Source organism: Archocentrus centrarchus, chromosome 3 (assembly GCF_007364275.1).
Source record: "Archocentrus centrarchus isolate MPI-CPG fArcCen1 chromosome 3, fArcCen1, whole genome shotgun sequence".
Taxonomy (NCBI): Eukaryota; Metazoa; Chordata; class Actinopteri; order Cichliformes; family Cichlidae; genus Archocentrus; species Archocentrus centrarchus.
This window is the reverse complement of record NC_044348.1, coordinates 36,085,725-36,106,351: the sequence shown is the minus strand read 5'-3', so window position 1 is coordinate 36,106,351 and position 20,627 is coordinate 36,085,725. Positions and strand designations below refer to the sequence as shown.

The 20,627-nt window shown below is 44.6% G+C and overlaps 2 protein-coding genes across 2 annotated transcripts; one reads left to right on the top strand and one right to left on the bottom strand.

Moving 5' to 3' along the window:
* Positions 1-9,143: 9,143 nt before the first annotated feature.
* znf395a (zinc finger protein 395a) lies at positions 9,144-17,450 on the top strand. The gene is made up of 10 exons (XM_030725015.1): positions 9,144-9,231; positions 11,177-11,334; positions 11,619-11,725; positions 11,818-11,927; positions 12,033-12,226; positions 12,307-12,407; positions 12,935-13,199; positions 13,349-13,435; positions 15,902-15,972; positions 16,257-17,450. Exons 2-10 carry the CDS (start codon positions 11,179-11,181, stop codon positions 16,366-16,368), a joined length of 1,203 nt encoding a protein of 400 aa, XP_030580875.1. The 5' UTR covers positions 9,144-9,231; positions 11,177-11,178; the 3' UTR covers positions 16,369-17,450.
* Positions 17,451-17,456: 6 nt separating this feature from the next.
* Positions 17,457-20,332, bottom strand: gtf2a2 (general transcription factor IIA, 2). Its single transcript, XM_030725025.1, has 4 exons — positions 20,149-20,332; positions 18,825-18,929; positions 18,583-18,740; positions 17,457-17,681 (listed from the first exon to the last, which is right to left on the bottom strand). Coding segments are annotated over exons 1-4 (336 nt in total). The 5' UTR covers positions 20,221-20,332; the 3' UTR covers positions 17,457-17,680.
* Positions 20,333-20,627: the final 295 nt, after the last annotated feature.

Sequence of the window (20,627 nt, the reverse complement as noted above, 5' to 3'; positions counted from 1 at the left end):
TGAAAGCTAAAATGATGAGAGTAAACTGTCAAAGGAAGCAGATGTCTAGCACAGAAGCATGAGTGGCTGGCGAAGAGTATATTGGACAGAGTGAGTGTGTCAGGATAATGAGATGACATCAGAGCTAAGTGTAAAGCTAAGCTAAAGCACCAAGTGGGGGCTGTGTAGTAGTACAGACCCAGTTACTGAGTCGTGATTAAAGTCTATGGACTCTATATGCTTGTTATGTGTTTTAAAGCAAGGATTTATATTTTGTTTGTGTTTGCTAAAGTTTAACATGCCTGAAGTTTGTTTTAAGAAGAGTTAATACAATATAACAGTGTGTTTTGAGTTCTTAAAAGAATTTGTTTATTATGTGAATTTATAAAGTTATGTGTAAAACTGTGGCTACAGATACACCAGTATGGTGATCAGAGAGACTGTCCAGAAGTAATATGGTTTGTGTTTAACAGTATTACTGTAACATGTTATGTATAAGAAGCTGACAGCAGAAGAAGAAGGCTAGTCAGTTGTAATGGCAGACTTTACACCGAGTGCGCTCCGAGAGTAAACCTTTCTCTGTATTTCCACAGTGTCTGGAAAAAAATAAATATGTTGCACGGGATCTGACTAGGCCCATCATTTCCGTCTGTGCTACATTAATGTTGGTCTAATAATGAGCTCAGTGTATGTAGTAACCCAAAGTTCAGGCAAAGTTTAACACTTAACACACAAACACCCCTCTGCCCCATAGGGACACCTCCTCCCGCCCCATCGGTACACCTCCTTGATTATATTGATCATACTAGATTATAATATTTTCATAATATTTTTATTTTAGAGAGTTTGATTTTCTGTTACATGGCACTGAACAGGAGTGGCCCTCCAATCTCATTGTACATCCTGTATAATGACAATAAAGGCATTCTATTCTATTCTATTCTATTCTATTCTATTCTCCTCCCGCCCCATAGGGACACCTCCTCCCGCCCCATAGGGACACCCCTCTGCCCCATAGGGACACCTTCTCCCGCCCCATAGGGACACCCCCTCTGCCCCATAGGGACACCTTCTCCTGCCCCTTAAGGACACCCCCTCTGCCCCATAGGGACACCTCCTCCTGCCCCATAGGTACACCTCCTCCTGCCATATAGGGACACCTCCTCCTGCCCCTTAAGGACACCCCCTCTGCCCCATAGGGACACTTCCTCCTGCCCCATAGGTACACCTCCTCCTGCCGAATAGGGACACCTCCTCCTGCCCCTTAAGGACACCCCCTCTGCCCCATAGGGACACTTCCTCCTGCCCCTAAGGACACCCCCTCTGCCCCATAGGGACACCTCCTCCTGCCCCTTAAGGACACCCCCTCTGCCCCATAGGGACACTTCCTCCTGCCCCATTGGGACAGCTCCTCCTGCCGCATAGGGACACCTCCTCCTGCCCCTTAAGGACACCCCCTCTGCCCCATAGGGACACTTCCTCCTGCCCCATTGGGACAGCTCCTCTGCCCCATTGGGACAGCTCCTCCTGCCCCATAGGGACCCTTCCTCCGGCCTCCCCTGAAAACCAGCCCTTTGCAGCCCAGGCTGGATAAGCAGTGGAGAAATGGGTTCATGTTGTGCTCCTGGTGTTGTAAATAGATCAGCAGCCATCCTGAATTTCCTCCATTTGTAGACAGTTTGCTTGTCTGTTCATCTGCAGAAAGTCGGGCCCTTATTTGTTCATTTGTTGGCTTGATAGTGTCTTATTATTGTCATGTAGTCATCTACGTGATAAGATCCAGAAACAGTATAAATGGAAGTATTAATCTGTTCTTTTATAGTAAATGAGCTCCAGAATGAGGCTTTTATGGGCTGATTTCAGTCTTAGGTCAGTTATAGCTGAGTAATGGATGTGAACTCACTGTGGGAACAGTTTGTTCATATGAGGCCAAAAACAAGCCATAATCTGGTGTCGTAGCCCCCCAATAATCTGATCCAATCACTATAACCCCCCCCCCCCCCCCCCCCCCCCCCCAATAAAGTCACATCATTTCGATTTACAAAAAACATCTTACAGGAATAACATGTTAATTTTCTTTTTTCATTATCAATTTTAAGTAAACTACTAGCATGTTTAATCATTTGGTAATGTAACCCCCCCTCTCCCCACAAAAACTTAGTATCACCCAACAACCCGCTTTCTCTACCAAGCAGGGGCTTCACCGTTTGCCTGTCGAAGCAGCTGCTGGGAGGGGGTGTAGTTTGAAAAAATGAAGAGTGCCAAAAAGCGGACAACCAACAATCTTTCACTGTTGCTCGACAACACCCCTTGTAAAAACCGGAAAAATCAAAATGAGGTAAATGTATATATATTGTTAGCTGATTTAATAACTATGCCGCTGTGTATCAGACACACTATGAATACTGGTTCAGGTATTCTAGCTCAGTTAGACCTGCCACTCCTAATCTGACAATGAGCCAAAAGAAAAACAAGATAAAAGTGGTTATTTACGCACATGCGGCACAGTACAATACCTGTAATATGTAATAAACTAAACTCATTATACAAGTATATAATTTTACTCAAGTGAATACACACATAACATTTTACGTATTTAGTTAATAATAACTAATATTAGCACTGATAACAGCACTGAAGATGAGCGTCCCAGAAAGGTCCAGGATTTTAAACACATCAAGTTCAAACCTTTTTCTCTACAGAACGTGTTTAATAGTAAAGATTGCATTAAACTCTCACATGTTCAGTGGAGAACAGACTGCTGTAAAATATTGTATTTATTGTATTTGGCCAAATTAAAACAGTTTCTTTAAAAGTGGAATGAGGGGCTGCAAAAATGGTAGTAAAACAAAACAGGTTCATGAAAGATATTTGTTACTGTTGGGAGAAATGTGAAAAATGTAAGCCTTTTCTTCATTGTTGAAGGTGCAGAGTAAATACAAAGAAAGTTAAATAAATACATAGTAAAAGCATTACAATGTATTTCTAATACATTTCTAATTAACTCAAAATCTCCTGAATCCTTTTAGAAAAGTAAATGATTTAATAAATAACTAAATAGTCAGAGGGCTTAACCCCCCCAATGTTGGACCCAAAGTTACACCCTTGCTGTGGGGTAATGTTACACAATGATGTTTAAAAGCTCCACACAATATAACCTAGTTTATGCTCAATTTGCCCAATGATTTTTTTGTTTTCCTTGAAAAAAGGCATTGCTATCATAAACTGGGTAAAAAGATTACCAGAAATTAAAGAAATTAACTGTTTGATGCTGAAAATATTCTGAGTAGGAACATCGGCGTCCTTCCTTATATGCAAACCTGTCCATAACTTTCTTCCCAAAACTATCCAAGCCAATCCCATGACATCTTCCTGGAGCAGATAATATTAACATGCCTTTGAACAGTGCTGATAGAAACCAGTCAGACTGATACTGTTTAATTATGTATTTAAGCAGAAAAACATGATGACAACTGCATAAATAATGTCTTGGTGAGAATCTGCATCAGTTCTCCTTCTGGCTGCTGTTTCTGCTGTGAACTCGCACACAGGGGGCGCTGTGTGATCGGAGAGAAAGTGGGTCAACCTGTCGGCGTGACTCATTAACACGAAGGACAAAAACAGGCGGAATGTTCCTTTAAAGGCGGCTCTGCGGCGCCTGCACGTAGCTCACGCAAGCAGCGCGCCTATGTGTGTCTGTGTGTGAGTGTGTGGTACGTGCAGCTCTGTACCGCTCCACACACACTCCGCCCACAGGCCCCTCTTTGTTAGAAACACGCATCGCTGAAAGTCCACAGATGTTCCTGCTCAGCGCTCACACCTTAAACGAACTGCGCAGCCGCGGCACACATTAACGTGCGCATGTGTGTTTAATGGAACCGTGAGATGATAAGTTTCTGTACTGCAGTTTCTCAGCTTAAACCACAGTATTACTGCACGACTCGGAGTGTTTTAGTTCAGAATAAACAACAGTCCTCAGTGGGGTGTGTGCCTGTGCTGCCAGGCTCCGCCAATCAGCGTCCAGCTCCTCCCCACGTGGTGAGCTTGTTTACTACGGGGCTGGAGCGGACCCGGGGAGCTGCTGGGAAAACCCGGCGAGGATCGGGATCCGCCGGAGTTCATGTTTGTCGGCTGTTTTTCCTTCTGCACTGTGACGTTTTATGGCGTCATAAACCTCATGAATGCAGCTTTTGGAGGATCTTCTGGAAATCCACATGCTGGCTTTGTATTGGTGCACGTGACTTTCCCTGGATGGCATTACTTTGGCCTCCAGTAACACTGTGAGAAATCTTCAAGTCATTTTTGACCAGGATATGTCCTTCAATGCACATATTAAACAAATATGTAGGACCGCTTTTTTGTATTTGTGCAATATTTCTAAAATTAGAAGCATCCTTTCTCAGAGTGATGCTGAAAAGCTCATTCATGCATTTATTACTTCTAGGCTGGACTATTGTAATTCATTATTATCAGGCTGTCCTAAAAGCTCCCTGAAAAGCCTTCAGCTGATCCAAAATGCTGCAGCTAGAGTACTGACAGGGACTAGAAAGAGAGAGCAGATTTCTCCCATATTGGCTTCTCTTCATTGGCTCCCTGTTAAATCTAGAATAGAATTTAAAATCCTTCTCCTCACCTACAAGGTCTTGAATAATCAGGCCCCATCTTATCTCAAAGACCTCATAGTACCAAATCACCCAAATAAAGCACTTTGCTCTCAGACTGCTGGCTTACTTGTGGTTCCTAGGATACTTAAGAGTAGAATGGGAGGCAGAGCCTTTTGATCAAGCTTATAATCAGGGCTGGATCGGGTGACCCTGAACCCTCCCATAGTTATGCTGCTATCCGGTCTTTAGGTAAGACATCATTTCTGGGTCCAAATGTTCCTAAATAAACAGCAATGGCATCAGCAATGACTGTTCACTGTTAAAGATGATTGTAGTTTGGACCCGGAAATGGAATTCTACATCATGACTTAACAACCGGATAGACCCAGGCTGCTCTGTGGCTTCTGTCTCCTCCACCCTCCAAGCTTTCGCAGCAGATGGCAGCCCCTCCCTGATCCTGGCTCTGTTGAAGGTCTCATCCTGTTAAAAGGCGGCTTCTTCCTTCTCACTGTCACCAAGTGCTGCTCACAGATCACCTGGTTGTTGGCATTTTCTCTGTAATATTGTATGAAGCACCTTTTTGTGAGCTGGAGAGAAACTGCTACAAAGGTTAAAAATGTGCATAAAAGGCCATAAAACTGTACGTAAACCCCTCTGTGATGACAACTCTGTGCATTTACAGTGAAAAATGTCAAACTGAACTCAGACAAATTTTATCATCCAGCAGGAATCAGATCATTTCTGAGTACATAATGAGTACTTTAATCTCAGGTATCTTGACCCTGAGAATCCTGTCCAGAGGTTTTTTTATCGACAGGGTTTATTAATTTCTGTCCTTCTGGATCCTTTACTTTGCTCCAACATCATTCATGACTGAAGGCGACTTTGTTGTGAGCTGTTGATCATCAGGTGACTAAATCCTTTGATCTGAAGCAGGATGCTTTATAAAAGAGTTACAGCAACAGTTTAACCTCAAATAATCTACCTCATCTACCTAAACAAGTGCAATAATGTTCATGTGCAATTAATAACAAATACAATAAATGTGCAATAATCATTCATTTTTACTAAATGTACATAGATGTTGAGAGCTTTTTGTTGTAGAGTATTTTAGTATTTTCCTCAGATTTTATTGATTCTTTGGTTTGTACTGAGTGTTCTGCTGTCCCTTTGCTGTTTGCAGAGGTGGGAAGTAACGAAGTACAAATACTTCGTTACTGTACTTAAGTAGGTTTTTCAGGTATCTGTACTTTACTTAAGTATTTATTTTTCTGAGTACTTTTTACTTTTACTCCCTACATTTTTACACAAGTATCTGTACTTTCTACTTCTTACATTTTCAAACAGACTCGTTACTTTTTAACATGTCAGAGAGAAGTTTGCATTTCCGGTCAGTGCGCCGTCAAACATCAAACGATCTGAGCCTAAATGGAGGAATGATAACACATAAGAGACAATCGTACTGGCGTATCCTCCATCACCGGGGCTTATCTCGTACAAAGGGATTAAATACACAAAACCATATAATTAATGTATCATTTATAGCGCTATAATCAGGGGTTACAGCGGGCCGGACCGAGTCCGTAAGTTGCGCTGCGGCACATAAACAGCTTAGCTAGCGCTACTGAAGAGGAGCGAGCATGAAGGGAGTAACGTGTGGCAGGTAAATGCAGCGTTTCTAAATGCTCAACAAATATCAGCAAACACACAAAGTGTGTGCAGTTTGTCACACAGCTAGCTAAAAGAAGAGCTGCTGTATTTCAGGGAGAGCAAAGAGAGAGAAGTTCACTCAGAGATGGAGAAAGAGGACAGGAGAGGAAGAAGAGAGGTTAGATTTAAAGGTAAGGACTGGAAAATAAACTGAAGTATGCTGACTTTGTGTAATTCAAAGATTCTATGAAAATACTGCAGTTTAGGTTAGTTTGTTGTACTGTATTTACAGTAAAGCTCTGTGTTGGTGCACAGTGTTTGTGTTCATGGTCAGAGTTACAGGTTACATCAGTGCAGCAGAGATGAGTCTGAATCAAAGCTGCTGATGCTGAGATTCATTCACTGAATACAACATTTCTACAGCCTGTATGCTGTCAGTGTAGGGGATGGAGATCAACTCAGAGAGCTGTGAAATACTGGGTTACATCTTTGTGAGTTCAGTTCATCCACACAGAGCAGTAAACCTCAGAGCAGCAGCAGTAGGTCAGCTGATCACAGCCTGCACACCAACATCATTTACTGCAGCTACAATAGAAAGCTGTGATTCTTCTCTCCATGCAGAGCCACTACAGCTGATCTTAGGGTTCCTCCACCTTCTGAATCCCACTGTAACCCCTGAGTATCCTCATGTTGGTGTTTAGGTGGAGGCACAGTCACCCTCTACTATGGAGGACACAGAGAACAGAGCTGTGTTTAAATTCCCTTTCACAGTTTGTGTCCTATAACAGATTCAAGCTGAGTGCATTCATTAGGATTAAAATTTAGATTGGAATAACATTTGTATTCTCATGTACTATTTTATATTATTACAATAATATATAATGAGGTTCGGTTTGTTTTACACAAAAATAGCAGGTAGAAACATCCTCCAAAGAACTACTTTTACTTTCTTACTTTGAGTACATTTCAGAGCCTGTACTTTATTACTTTTACTTAAGTAGAGAAGTTGAACCAGTACTTCGACTTTTACTAAAGTATTTTTTAAGATAAGTACTTGTACTTCTACTTAAGTACTGAATGTCAGTACTTTTGCCATCTCTGGCTGTTTGCAACACTGTTCCCACAATTTGGGACAAATAAAGATGATCTTATTTTATCTTAAGTGTTGAGATCAGGTGGAAACTAGCAGCAGCTCTTCTAAACTTAAAAATGTGGCTCATAACTTTCCTTTTCAGACCTTCTGAGAATATACGTCCTGATAGCAGATCGCCTGAGGTCATGAGATCCACTGACGGTCTCAACTTCAAACTCACGAGAGCAGACAAAGACCTGCGCGTGCTATCAAGGTGCCCCCCCATTAAATCCACACCAGAGGTCATGTCTGCAGGGGAGTGAGAAGCCCGATCGTGCTGGGTCAGGACTTTTCAGTTTGTGTTGAACCCCGACAGACGGCACAAAGACACAGAAACATCATCCCCATAAAAAAGCAATGACATGAAGCTCTAAAGAAGCTCCAAGATTTTCTTTATTTTCCCCAAATATTCCTGTCAAAGTAGTATAACATATGTCTGTGTAGGTTCTCAGTTAGAATATAATGTAAAGTAACAGTTTAATGAATAATATGACCAAATGAAAAAGCTCAGTCAGTGTTTCAGGTCTGAAGTCTGGAGCGCTCCACCTCTGAACAAATCTGAACCAATCACGTGACCTGCCTAATGGAGCCGACATGTCTTTGGACAGTTTTAATAAGAGCGAAGGAAAAATCACTCCAGAGAATAAAAATGTCGGTTTCAGCCAAACTGAAAAGCTCGTGTCACCACAGCTGTGATCAACACATATTTAACCTGTTTCATGTGAAGCAAGCTTTGTCTGAACCGTATGCTGACAGGCCCCCACAAAGGCCCAGCGAGAGCCAAGAAAACCCCGGAGGGGGGTTTGTACTCACTGTCCAGCTTTAAAATGCAGCTCACAACACAACACAACACAACACAACACACAACACAACACAACACAGCACAACACAACACAGCACAACACAGCACAACACAACACAGCACAACACAACACAGCACAACACAGCACAACACAACACACAGCACAACACAACACAACACAACACACAGCACAACACAACAACACAACACAACACAACAACACAACACACAACACAGCACAGCACAACACACAACACAGCACAGCACAACACAACACAGCACAACACAGCACAACACAACACAGCACAACACAGCACAGCACAACACAGCACAACACAACACAACACACAGCACAACACACAGCACAACACAACAACACAGCACAACACAACAACACAACACAGCACAGCACAACACAGCACAGCACAGCACAACACAACACAACACAACACAACACACAGCACAACAGAAAGTAGAATCAAATCCGAGATGACAAAATAAAAAAATCAAAGTCAGATCAAACCGTGACCTTAGAGAATAAAGACTTCATTCAGTGTCACAGGTGAAAGTTGAGAGTTTATTTCCTTTTCCAAGTCTGAGCTAAATTGCCTCTGTCCTCCTCGGCCTCTCTAATTAAAGGTGCTCTGGGGGGGGTCCTGCTGACCCCTCCGTGGCCTGCCGGCTGCTCCTCTGGTATTTTCAGCCTTTACTTGTGGCCTTTAGAGACTGGAGGCTGCAGGGTCATCGCTGAGTCCTGCGGGGAAAAATGTGCTGGTTTGAATATCAGCCCCCTCCAGCCTGCCTCCACCTCCTCCCTCAGCTGAAATGCACCCCCGGATGTTACTCTCTCTGGTCAGTCTGCGTGCGGCTCTGCTGGTTTCCATGGACTCCGCTCCGGGGGAATCCAGTGTCCGGGTCTTGCATCTCTCTTGTCCCTCTCGGATGGTGTTGAAGTGCAGCCACACACACTCCCTCACACACACTTTGAGCGCTCATTGAGCAGCAGCGGACACACACTCGGGAGTCCAGCAGTTGCTCTTTTTGGTGCTTTTCTCCCTCCGCAGGTAGGTGACAGCTGCTCGCTTTAAATCACTGTTATTCCTCTTTGCGCTTCATTCCTGAAGCAGAGCGGGTGTTTGTTTGTTTGTTTGTTTGTTTGTTTGTTTTGATCAGACTGTGTTCACTGAGGATGAAGGCTGTTGGAAGCTGGCAGAGTCAGCCTAACTCTCTCTTTTCCTTTACTTGTGTCAGTTTTTTATGTAGGATTTTTGTTGTTGTTGTTGTTGTTGTTATTTTTCTGCAGTAAAGTTGTTCATATATTTATGTCCTCCTCTTGTTTCCGGCCAGTCAAACAGTTTGAGGAGTTTGAGGAGCCTGGGCATGACTTTTTTTGGGGGTGACGATCTGCTGCTGTTTTTCTGCTCATTCAGGGCTCTTATTGTGGGGGGATGAAGGAATCTGGGTTTGTGTGTGTGTGTATGTGTGTACTAGCTGTTTGAAGTGAGCCTGAGTTCGATTTTAGGGTTGTTTGCAATTCCTGTTAATCCCACTGTACAGAAACTGGCTGCAGTTCAGCCAACAATACAACAGGGGGCGATCTCAGTGTAAAACTCAGTAAATATAGGCAGAGAACTTCTAATATAATCGAGAACTCTGTCTATGGACTTTCTGTTCCATAGGGGGCGCTCTTGAGTCTATCTGGAATGAATGGGGCTCTATGGAACTGCAGGACAGAAATGTGACTATCACGGCATTTTTCTTCTGCAAACGTTCATCATGTTTCTGAGACAGTAGATACAGCTCCATTTTTGGATTCTTTTTTTTACTGATTTCTATTGTAGTAAAATAGCCTCCAGCTTTTTACTTGTTTAGTGTAGGTCAGCCTTTAACTGGCTGACCTACACTCGGATTCTGTACAGTGGGATTAACAGGAAGTGGCTTTGTTAGACTGGCAGTACTGTCCAGAAGTGTGTGTGTGTGTGTGTGTGTGTGTGTGTGTGTGTGTGTGTGTGTGTGTGTGTGTGTGTGTGTGTGTGTGTGTGTGTGTGTGTGTTTTAGAACTTTTAGGGGCACACCGGCCTGCTGGCTTTGGTCACTGACATCGCCAAATAGGACGGCGTTTAAAGATGTCATCGTTGGATGGTGAGGTGTCAGAAAGCTGCAGGGACGAGTTCAGGATCACCTAGAACTCTGAGAGGCTGAACGGTCCGCATACTTTTGGTCACAGGGTGCATGTGTGTCAACAGATGTAAACTGATAAAAAAGACATTAATGGACAGTTACACCTATCTGCTCCACTCATGCTAATCCTCAACCCTGTTAGTTACTGAGGTAATGAGCTGGTAATGGGACACACACACACACACTGATGGTAAATGACTGCAGCCTGTGACTCACTCAAGTTTTAATCCACGGGTGAAGTTTCCGAGCAGAACGATTCAGCTCCTCCAGGAAACCTGAAAAGTACACAAAAATACACAAAAGTATACACCCTGTTACGGGCCAAATGTACTCAAACTATGACAAGGATTCAAATGTCGTTATCTGCAGGCAGAGCTGCTTCTGTCTGCTGACCGTTACAGAGGTCATCCACTGGTGCCCAACCTGTGGGCTGGGCCCCTCTGGGGGCAGCAGACAGATCTTATCTGTGAGCTGCATGTGAGAAACATCCAGAATTTAGACTGTGTGTGTGAGAGAGAGAGAGCTTTACTGTTCACAGACAGTGAGAGTCAAACACAGACGGAGGTGTAACCGCTGTCATGGTTCTTCTGGATTATGTGTGAGATGGTAGTTAGGTGGAGTTCACGGTGGTTATTTGGCATCAGCTGTAGGTTCAGTGAGACAAATATGGCTGTGACTCCATTTCAGCCAGCTGTGGAGTTACTGTGAGCTGCTGTTTGAGGCAGAGTGGTCTGCAGGTTTCAATGAAGGAAGGATGCCTTCGACGTGAGCGAGCTCCATCGGTGGTACTCCTCCTCCTGCTTACTCAGACTCCTTTGTCTCCTGCAGACATGATACCAAAGGCTCGTCTGGGGAAGCGTTCTCCTCTCGGGGCACTTGTGACCTCCACCTGTCCGGGGGCCCACCCGGAGATGGGCGAGAACGCAGTCATGATGGCGACGGGGCAGCAAGCCACAAGCAGAGCAGACGGCCATCTCGGATTAAAGGTGAGAAGGAGAACTGCGACCAGGTGTTCTTATTTTTGGACCGGCACCCACCTCGATGATCCAGATGTGCTTATTTGATCTGATATTAAACTGAATGCTGAACTGTTACCTATGCAAAAACAGCGTTACAGTGGTCTCTGGGACGAGTGAAAGTTCAGGTGGGAAATCACCTGTAGGGAAACCCCCCGTCCTGTCCAAATAAAGAGTGTTTCTGTTTGGGGAGGTTTGTCTTGAGTGGCAGCTGTCCGAGCCAATCACAGCAAGCTGTGCCTGTCTCCTCTCAGGTATATTTCCAGTGTGGAGGAACAGGTGACTCTTCAGTCGATCGTCTCGAAGGCTCGCCTTTTTCCTGCAACAGATCTGTGTCCTCCTGCATCGACGTGCCCAAAAGGTTGGACGTCTCCCGCCTGTGTTTGTTATTCATTGTTCACCTGCATGTTTACCTGTAAACATGTTTAAACGCTGCTTCCTGTCGTCCTGCAGTCAGAGGAGTCCACATGAGGTGGACATGAATGAGCTGATGGCAGCGATGGTTCTCAGCAGTTTGTCCTGTAGCCCACTGCTGCATAGCCCCGCCCAGCCTGACATGCCAGGTACTTAACAAACAAAACACCACCTTTATTTGTTAAAGTGACAGCTGGAGTGTTTGGAGCACCTTTAAAGAGCAGCTCTGATACATTTTGTTGTGTTTTTTGCAGTAGCTCAGATGGAGCGTGCAGGCGGCGAGATCTCTGACAGCGGCTACTGGAGCGTCGGACATGCCCACAGAAGCCCGGCTCCTTCTCCACCAATCAAAGAGTCTGACGCCACCCCAGTCATGCCTCCTGATGAGGGTGTGGACATGGAGCTGGACCAGGTGCTATTTGATGTGCCAGCGCCACGGAAGCGCAAGGTAAGCGGTGGTTTACGGCGGTCACAGGGACACAAAATTAATTAAAGCTGCAGGTGGTGATGATGCGTTTCCTCCTGCAGAACTCGGTGAAGCTGGCGTACAGGTGTCTGTGGCCGAGCTGCGGGAAGGTGCTGACGTCTGTGGTGGGAATTAAACGCCACATCAGGACGACACACCTGTGGTAAGGCTCACCTGACTGCAGCCCCTTTCTCTGCAGCTGCTCAACCTCAGGATAAACTAAATATGGAAGCTCATCGCTGCCAGGAAAAGCGCCTTATATTTAATTTACATATTTTTATATAAAAAAATCCAACAGTGGAATCAAACCTGTTTTCCTATAGAAGATTTTTTTTTTTTGGGGGGGGGGGGGGGGGGGGGGGGGGCCTAATGGGCTCCCATACCTTGTGAACTTGTGGAATCCTGAACTCTGGAAGGTTATTTCTGACATATTTTAAAAACATAAATATTAATAATACTGCAGTCATGTTATTAATAGATAATTAAATGTTTAATTTTTGGCTGCAAAATCTTAATTTTGTTTGTGATTTTTGAGGATTTCTGGCTGAGATCAAAAAATGACAGGATTGTAAAATGCATGAAAAATAATTTATTTACAGTAAAATTGTGTTTTTAAAAGTTTAAAAGTTTTTAAAATAGGACTAGAATTAGTTTCTAACAAACTGACCTCTGACCTCTGACCCCTGACAGCCGCGGCGGCGAACATGAGCGCTGCTCCCGCAGTGAGGAGGATTTTTACTACACTGAGATCAACCAATGGGAGCATCCACAGCAGCGGTCACCTCCCCATTCCGGCCTCTGTGGTTCCTCCCCCGCCTCGCCAGCCGCATCCCCGTCTTCCCCTCCGAGCCCGCCACCTCCATCTCCGCCCTCTCTTTCCTGTGCCACCCTGAGCCGCTCCGCCCCCTCGTCTTCTGGCAGCTTCTGGCAGGTCCAATCAGAACACTCCTACCAGGTAAGGCGGGGCTTACCGACACCCATGTCTTAAAATTAAATATATGTTTTTGTGATTTTTTTTTTCCTTTACTAAAGGTGTGAATTATGAGTAATAATTATAATAATTAAGTAATAACTTTATGTATATGTTTTTTGTTTTTTTTTTAGGCTCCTCCTCAGAGTCAACACGTGGTGTCAGCAGCAACCACGCCCTCTTGCCGTTGGACAGCCCCGCCCACCACCTGCCACAAACAGGTAAATCAGCAGCTCTAACCTATATTTGTAGAAACACAGCAGGAGTCGCAGTGTGATGAACAGTGGGCTGTTTCTGGCAAACTAACGTCTCTCTGCACAATTGGCTGCTCCCTTAATGGGTCACCACAGCAGGTGGACCTGCAGGTTTGATTGGGCCAGGTGCCCTCCCTCCTTTATCCGGTATCAGGACCAGCATGAGGAGCGCACTAGTTTGTGCATCCGGATGAAGCAGCTCGGGGATCTTACATGCTTTTGTAATTTATGAAAATACACGAGGCATCTAAAATGTCTGCGTGCAGCCTGCAGGCTCAACACGCCCACAGAGTGTAAACAGTGCAGCTCAGCAGTCGTGGGTGCTGCCCCTCTGCACACTTCAGCTCATATCTCTTCAGCACAACTCATATTTTGGACACAAAGTCAGAGCAGTTAATATTACCTCCGCCAAGGAGGTTATGTTTTCGGTCGCGTTGGTTTGTTTGTTTGTTTGTCTGTTTGTTTGTTTGATTGTCAGCAGGATTACTCCAAAAGTTATGAATGGATTTTGATTAAATTTTGTGGAGTGGTTGGAAATGACAAGAGGAAGAAGTGATTAAATTTTGGCGGTGATCCGGATCACGATCAGGATCCGGGAATTTTTTTAAGGATTCTTCACTATTGTGGGACAGGGGGTTATTGTTGTCTGGGAAAGATGAAAGATTATTTCACAGTATTTACATACACGTATTACAGCGTCAGTGACCCTATGGCCTTGGCGGAGGTTTGTGCTCTCTGAGTGCTTCTAGTTTCTTCATACCCTGCTGATAACTTGTTTGAAACACACCAATCTACAGTAAGTGTCTATAAAGAGCCGCCCAGTGCTGTTTGAGCTGAATGCAGCTGGGAGGACGCGTGAGCTTCAGCTCAGCAAGTTTCCCCAAAATCCAAACTTTTCAGAATCAGTGTTTTTTTAAAGCTGTGGGGAACTCCTCAGATGTACAGTGGAAGTGGAAGGTTATCACGGGAAATATCGTAGAAATATGGCGGAATGATCCTTTAAGCATTAATAAAAAAGTAATAAGTATTCAGTTGACATCAGGTTTTCCTGACTAAATGTATCCTTCAGCTGGTTCAGTCCACGATGAGACCTGATTCTTGGTCATCTGTCTGTCTCACCTGTCTCACTGCATTTAAAAATTGTTTTTCTGAGCCAAGCTCCATCGGAAGCAGGTTTGATTTGTGTAATGTGACAGGCTCGATTCGGAGTCAGCTGGGCTTTTTAATATGGCACCTATAGTTATTTCTGCAGCATAGAACTGCAAGAATAGTAAAGAATGAATTGTTAGCTCGCTGTAGGAGGACTTGCAGGCCGGTATTTCCCTGAGTAGGCATCAATGCAGAGAATCCACCCGAGAAAAAAGCTTCGGTTTCAGCAGTAAAAGTTTGCTGCTGCTGACATGGTGGCACCTGGACCCCAAACACCTCAGTCTGGTGCTACTGGACCAGCAGAAAAGTTGCAGGTGTCCTGCAGCAGGATCTCAGAAGTGTAACTTGAAATTTTGGCTCATTTGGTGTCCTTTGGGCACAAAAACTTTGCAAACTGCTGATTTACAGAGAGCTGCAGGATTGTGCTTTTCTATAGGCTGTCTGTTTTCGAGCTCTGGTGAAGCTGCTGCCCTCAGTTGGATCTTTACTATGGAAAATCCAGAATAAAACCGAGCTGATACTTGGAAAAGAGTGCAGTTTGTCTTAACAATGGCAGTGTATGCAGTGTGTACAGTGACAGGTTTCTGTTCCCGCTCCACGGAGGACTTTCCCTGAGAATTTTAGGTTATGCCCAAGTTTTGAAAGCTAATTCCAGTGCATTCCCTCACAGCCGGCTCACTGCCCTCACTTCTCCAGTTCAGTTGTGTTTTCTGTGCGAGGGTGCACAGCGGCTGATTGTTTGTTTCCTGCCGCTGCAGCCTGTTCAAACTGGTTTCGTTCTGGAGAAAGGAGGGGGTGCACTCGTCCCTCATGGTTTCATTCAGGCAGGAAAATCCCCTCAAATGGTTTGTGGTTAGTTTCCATGGGCGCACTGCAGAGCAGTGCTGCCACCTGCAGGCCGGCAGAGGTCACTGCTCAGTGATAACAAACAACCATCAACAGCTGCTTCATGCACGGCTGAAAATGAAGACGAACATGTCCTGCAGAGGAGTACACACAGTAATATGAAAGTGTGGAGGCGTTTCGTCTTTTTCGGATATTTATAGTTGTTTTCATCCTTCTGTGGTGATCTGATCTCTTGTCTTTGATATTTTCTCTGGTTCTGTTCATTTTGTATCTTGGTTTGGGTTATTTTATGTTACCTTTGAATCTTCCTGCTTCTCTTGGCTTTCAAACTTGAAATATGAACACATCGAAGCTCCGTCCCCGGGAACGGGTCTGCATCCCCTCAGAAAAGCTCCGAGCTGACCTTCACACTCACTCTTCCTCTCTCTTCTTCTTCAGGGTCAGTCGTTTCGGGTGCGCTCGGTCAGCGTGGGAGAGCAGTGGCTGCAGCATCAGAGCGCCCCCTGCAGGTCAGTGCTTCACTTGTTTGAACAAAGACTGTATATAAGAGATGACTGCAGCATCCAGGTGCCTCTAACAGCCAGCAGGGGGCGACTACTCTGGTCTGATTGTTTATTAGTCTGAGAAAACGAGCCTGGTGCTCAGCTGATCTCTGATGGCGCGTGATTGGCTAGTCACTGCTTGTCACATTTGGTTCTGAACACTGAGATGGAGAGGGCTCGAGCTCCACCTTTTGTGTGTGAGGTTTTTCAGCTGCCGTCCACTGATGTTTTATCTCCTTGTTTTTTTTCAGGAGGATTCGCGGCGAGGCCAAAAAGTGTCGTAAAGTTTACGGCATCGAGCACAGAGACCAGTGGTGCACGGCCTGCCGCTGGAAGAAAGCCTGCCAGCGTTTCCTCGACTGAGGCAACAGGAAGAGGCGGGAAGAACGGATAGGAAGAAGCTTTTCTGGTGGATATTTTTTTTACGTTTTTACATGTGGAACCAGAAACATTTTACTTCCTGAACCTGGGCGCGAACATTCGGCAGCTACGAAGAACTTTTCACGTCGGCGCTGTCAGGACCTCCGAGTCTGAGCACGATTAAACGAGCACTTCACGGTTTATTCCACTCTCAGGAGCTGCTCTCTGGACTCTTCGTGCCTCTGCAAACATTTCTGAAGAAAACATTTTGAATGATCGGAGGCTGAACTAAGACCACTCAGAGGTCAGTTTATTAGGAACAGCAACTCCATCTTCATGGAGGTTTTAATGTTTGCTTTGTGTTCAAGCTGCTTCATATATCACGTTCAGTTTGAGCTTCTCGTGCTGTCAGTGGGGTGGACAAAATAAACACCTGTCCAAAGCCCGAGAGTGCAAAGATCTGAAGCCTGTCCTGGTTTCAGTTTGGTGCTACGAGCTGTGTGGGTAAATATTCTGAAGACATTTACTGACAGTTTGTACTATTTTTTTATTATGGAAATTATTCAGTGCTGTTGTTTTTTTTTTTAAGCTCACTGCTCCTAATAAACTGGTTATAGTGTATGCAGCATCTGTGTATATAAAGATAGAAATATAATGAAATAGTTTTCTCGGGCCAACGCCGACCGTCAGCAGCTTCTGAGCCGTTTCTCTGAGTGGGGTCGGGCACTCAGAGAAACGGCGGCGAGTTTCTGAGGCTGAAAACGTGATTTTCCATCAGAGAAGCAGCTGTTTCCGAACGATTCATCCCGTCTAATGTTTGGGAGCTGAAGCCATTTCCATCTCTGTGGGAAACACATGCAGTATTGATCTGTTTACACAGAGTTATCCTATCTATATTTTATACCTGCTCTTTTCTGAGATGTACAGATGATGCTATGGGTCCAAATGTCTGACGTCAAAAATCAGATTCTCCTCCACTTATTCTGCCTGTTTATGAAATCCTGTGGAGTGAAATCGGATAATTTTATCCAGATTTCTTTTCTACATGTCGTCAGTCCTGATGTATTAAATAAAGCAGAAAAATGCCCAGAAACGTCTTAAGTTTTTATTAATGATTCAGCTCAGTAATCACAGCAAACTGAACAAAAACTTCCTGTAAACAATAATAAAAAAAAAACTGCCGCAGGTGTACACGACACACCCACACAGGTGACTGCTGTAATAAGTTATATGTACAGTCCAGGTCCGCCCGTGGCTTCGGTCCAGAGAGAAACTCCCACCAGGTCGAAGTCGCTCTGCGCTGCCAGAGCTTCAGTCTGCAGGAAGGAAGACAGGACAGCATTAACTACAGAGAAAACAGGCACAGAAGAAGAAAGATTCGCTGTGCTGTGGTATCAGTATCTGCTCGAGTGGCGCCCCCTAACCATGTTCATTTCATTCCTGATAAAAATCAAAGGCAACTTTGACAAACCACTTTAAGCTGTTTTACTTGGTTAAACACATATTTGTGGCTTTTATTGTGAAAGGTGAAGATAGGAACTATTTGCAGGCATGTAAACAAATCAGGTTTCCAGTCTTTCTCCAGCCCCTCCAACATTAAAACTCAGACATCTGCTTTAAACTTATCTATCCTTTTCCTCATTCTCTCTCTATCTTTCTTTTCTTCCCCCCCCTCCCTGCCTGTCAGACCTGGCCTGAATAAGTAAAATAAAAATAAAAAATTCCAACATTAACAAGAATTGCCTTTAGAAAACAAATAGAGCTCTTCTTGTAAAAGGAAATATGTTTGGTACAATAGTACATTCAGATCATCATTCTGATTCTGATGACAGGCTTTAAAAGAAAAAAAAAAAAAAAAACCTGATCAAGTGATACTGAAAATGCACGTCGCCCCAACAGACGCAGAGCAAAATCAAATCAAACGCCCCCTAAAAACGCACATGACCGGGTGCCTGCATGAGCCGATCTTTATTTTGATGTACATCCATTACATAACATGTATGTGAAAGTGGAGTTATGACAACAGTGCAACAAAAACTGTCATTAAAATAAATGAATAACTGACAAATAATCATGATCTCAATACTGATCAGAATCATATTGATTAGCATTTCGTGCTGCCCTTTTTCCACTTTAAGAGCTTAATGTGTAAAATGATTGACACGCCTCTGAGATAAACGCTGCAGACATAGACCTCAGCATGTGTGTTATACTTATCATTTATCGGTTTTGTTATGGGTCGACTCGCTCTTTCCATCACAGGCAACAATCTTGACCTTGTCGACCTTCACGAGCTCGGTGACCTCTCTGAACTCAACGTCGTTCAGAACGAACGTCCACACGTTGTCACAGAACCTGTATGTGTTCAGAGATCCCTGAGGGGTGGAGACAGAGGCGGGGTTTAACAGGTTGATTTTTTTTTTTTAAGGAGGCGGAGCTTGAGAAATAGGTGGACTCACCCTGAAATTGACTCTGTTGCGGACTCGGTTGGCGAGCGCTGTGTTTATGGCTTTATCGAACTGAAGGAGGACCTGAAGAGCGAGCTGAGGAGTGATTTGCTGAGTCTGAGTGCGCGCGCCCGCACACACACACACACACACACACACACACACACACACACACACACACACACACACACACACAGAGTTTAGATTTAAGCTTTTTAAACACACTACTCAAAAAAATGAAGGCAACACTCGAGCTTTACAGTAAAGTCAGGTTAACATCAAGAACATCAGTCTGTCTGGTTACACAGCAGAAACCACTGTGAATCCATTTCACCCGCACAGGTAAACATCAAAGTGACAACATGTGAACTGGAAAGGCAACAACGAGACAATCCCCACACAGGTAACGGTTCATATCGCTGCTCTTTCCTCATCCCTCCTCTCTGAGTTCAGCGTCCTCATCGCTGCAGGCAGTGTGAGGCGGTACCTGCAGCACATTCAGGCAGTCCAGCTTCTCCAGGATGGAACACTTAATCTTGTATTACTCTGCTAATTTTAATTAAGATTTTACACCCCCGGGGACAGAATTTTCCCCCAGTTCCTAAAAATAAAGTTCAGCAAAACACAGGTTGTGTTGCCACCTTCTGGTACAATTTGGTATGACACCAACGTGCAACCCGGCCCAACAAAGGCTTCAGCTGGTATCCCTTAAACACAGCACAAACACTTTAGGACATGAAGTCAGAACGAGTTTCTTCACAGCTCAGCGATGAATTCAGTTACTCTGTAAACGAGAACCCGCCTGTAACTTTCCGGGAGTTCATTTCACACCATTTATTTTTCTACCGTGAATGAAACAGCTGATCAGCACAGGTAAGAACAGCTGCCACGTCACAGAGCGGTTTTCCTGTCCTGGGGGGTGACCACAGAGCAGGTCTCTCATTTTTCTCCCCTCTGACGAACAAACGGTAGTTTCAGACTTCCTGCTCCTCTTCCAGGAGGAACTCTGACCTGAACCCGTCTCAGTGATGCGCACCACCTGAGCTGGTGAGTGCATCATATTTTAAAAAGACATAAACTGGTGTAACTAGAAAATCCTCCCCACACCAGTTACCTGTCTGTGCTGTGAACTCCTGACCTCTAACTTCCTCGCTTGTATTGACTCCCGGCCGTGCCTCTGACCCCCTTTCGCAGCTTTTCAGCCTCTCTCGGGTAAAACGTGATTTTTCTGGAAGATGAACTGAATCAGCACGGAAACGTAGCGCAGCTAACAGGTTAGCGAGGAGCGGAGCGCCGGCGGCGACAGCGCCCGGCTCCGCTCCGGGGTCAGGCTCACCTGTATGAGCTCGTCCAGACTCTCCTGCAGGCTGTTCCCCAGCGTCGTGTTTCTGTACAGCTGATACGCCATGACGGGAGCTCCGAAAAGCGCGAAAAACCAGCAGCGAACTGTCCTCCGAACACACAGCGAGCTAACGGGCTAACGGCTTCCCTCCACAACAGCAGGCTAACAGCTCACTTCCGCTGCAACCTTCCAAAATAAACGCGCCTGGTGCTGATGTTCAGATTCAGCAGAACCGGAAACATGGCGTGAAACTGGGTCATTTGCGAGTTTATTTATTTTGTAAATTAATATTTTCCACGTTTTGTTCTGTTATATTATTATTTTTCAGGTTTTCTAAAAGTCGTTTTTGAACATTTTATTATATGAAATGTATTTTTATTTTAAAATATATTTTATGTATATTTTTGGCCATTTTTCCTCACTCTGATTGTTCTTGGCTGCTCGGCTCATATTCAGGTTACAATTAAATTAAG

Excerpts from the sequence above, each read along its gene's own strand:
- znf395a (XM_030725015.1), top strand. The coding sequence starts at position 11,179 with ATGATACCAAAGGCTCGTCTGGGGAAGCGTTCTCCTCTCGGGGCACTT. Across the intron at positions 11,726-11,817 it reads TGCATCGACGTGCCCAAAAG|TCAGAGGAGTCCACATGAGG; the intron begins GTTGGACGTCTC and ends GTCGTCCTGCAG. Across the intron at positions 12,227-12,306 it reads CAGCGCCACGGAAGCGCAAG|AACTCGGTGAAGCTGGCGTA; the intron begins GTAAGCGGTGGT and ends TTCCTCCTGCAG.
- gtf2a2 (XM_030725025.1), bottom strand. The coding sequence starts at position 20,220 with ATGGCGTATCAGCTGTACAGAAACACGACGCTGGGGAACAGCCTGCAG. Across the intron at positions 18,930-20,148 it reads GTCTGGACGAGCTCATACAG|ACTCAGCAAATCACTCCTCA; the intron begins GTGAGCCTGACC and ends GCGCGCACTCAG. Across the intron at positions 18,741-18,824 it reads GCAACAGAGTCAATTTCAGG|GGATCTCTGAACACATACAG; the intron begins GTGAGTCCACCT and ends TCCACCCCTCAG.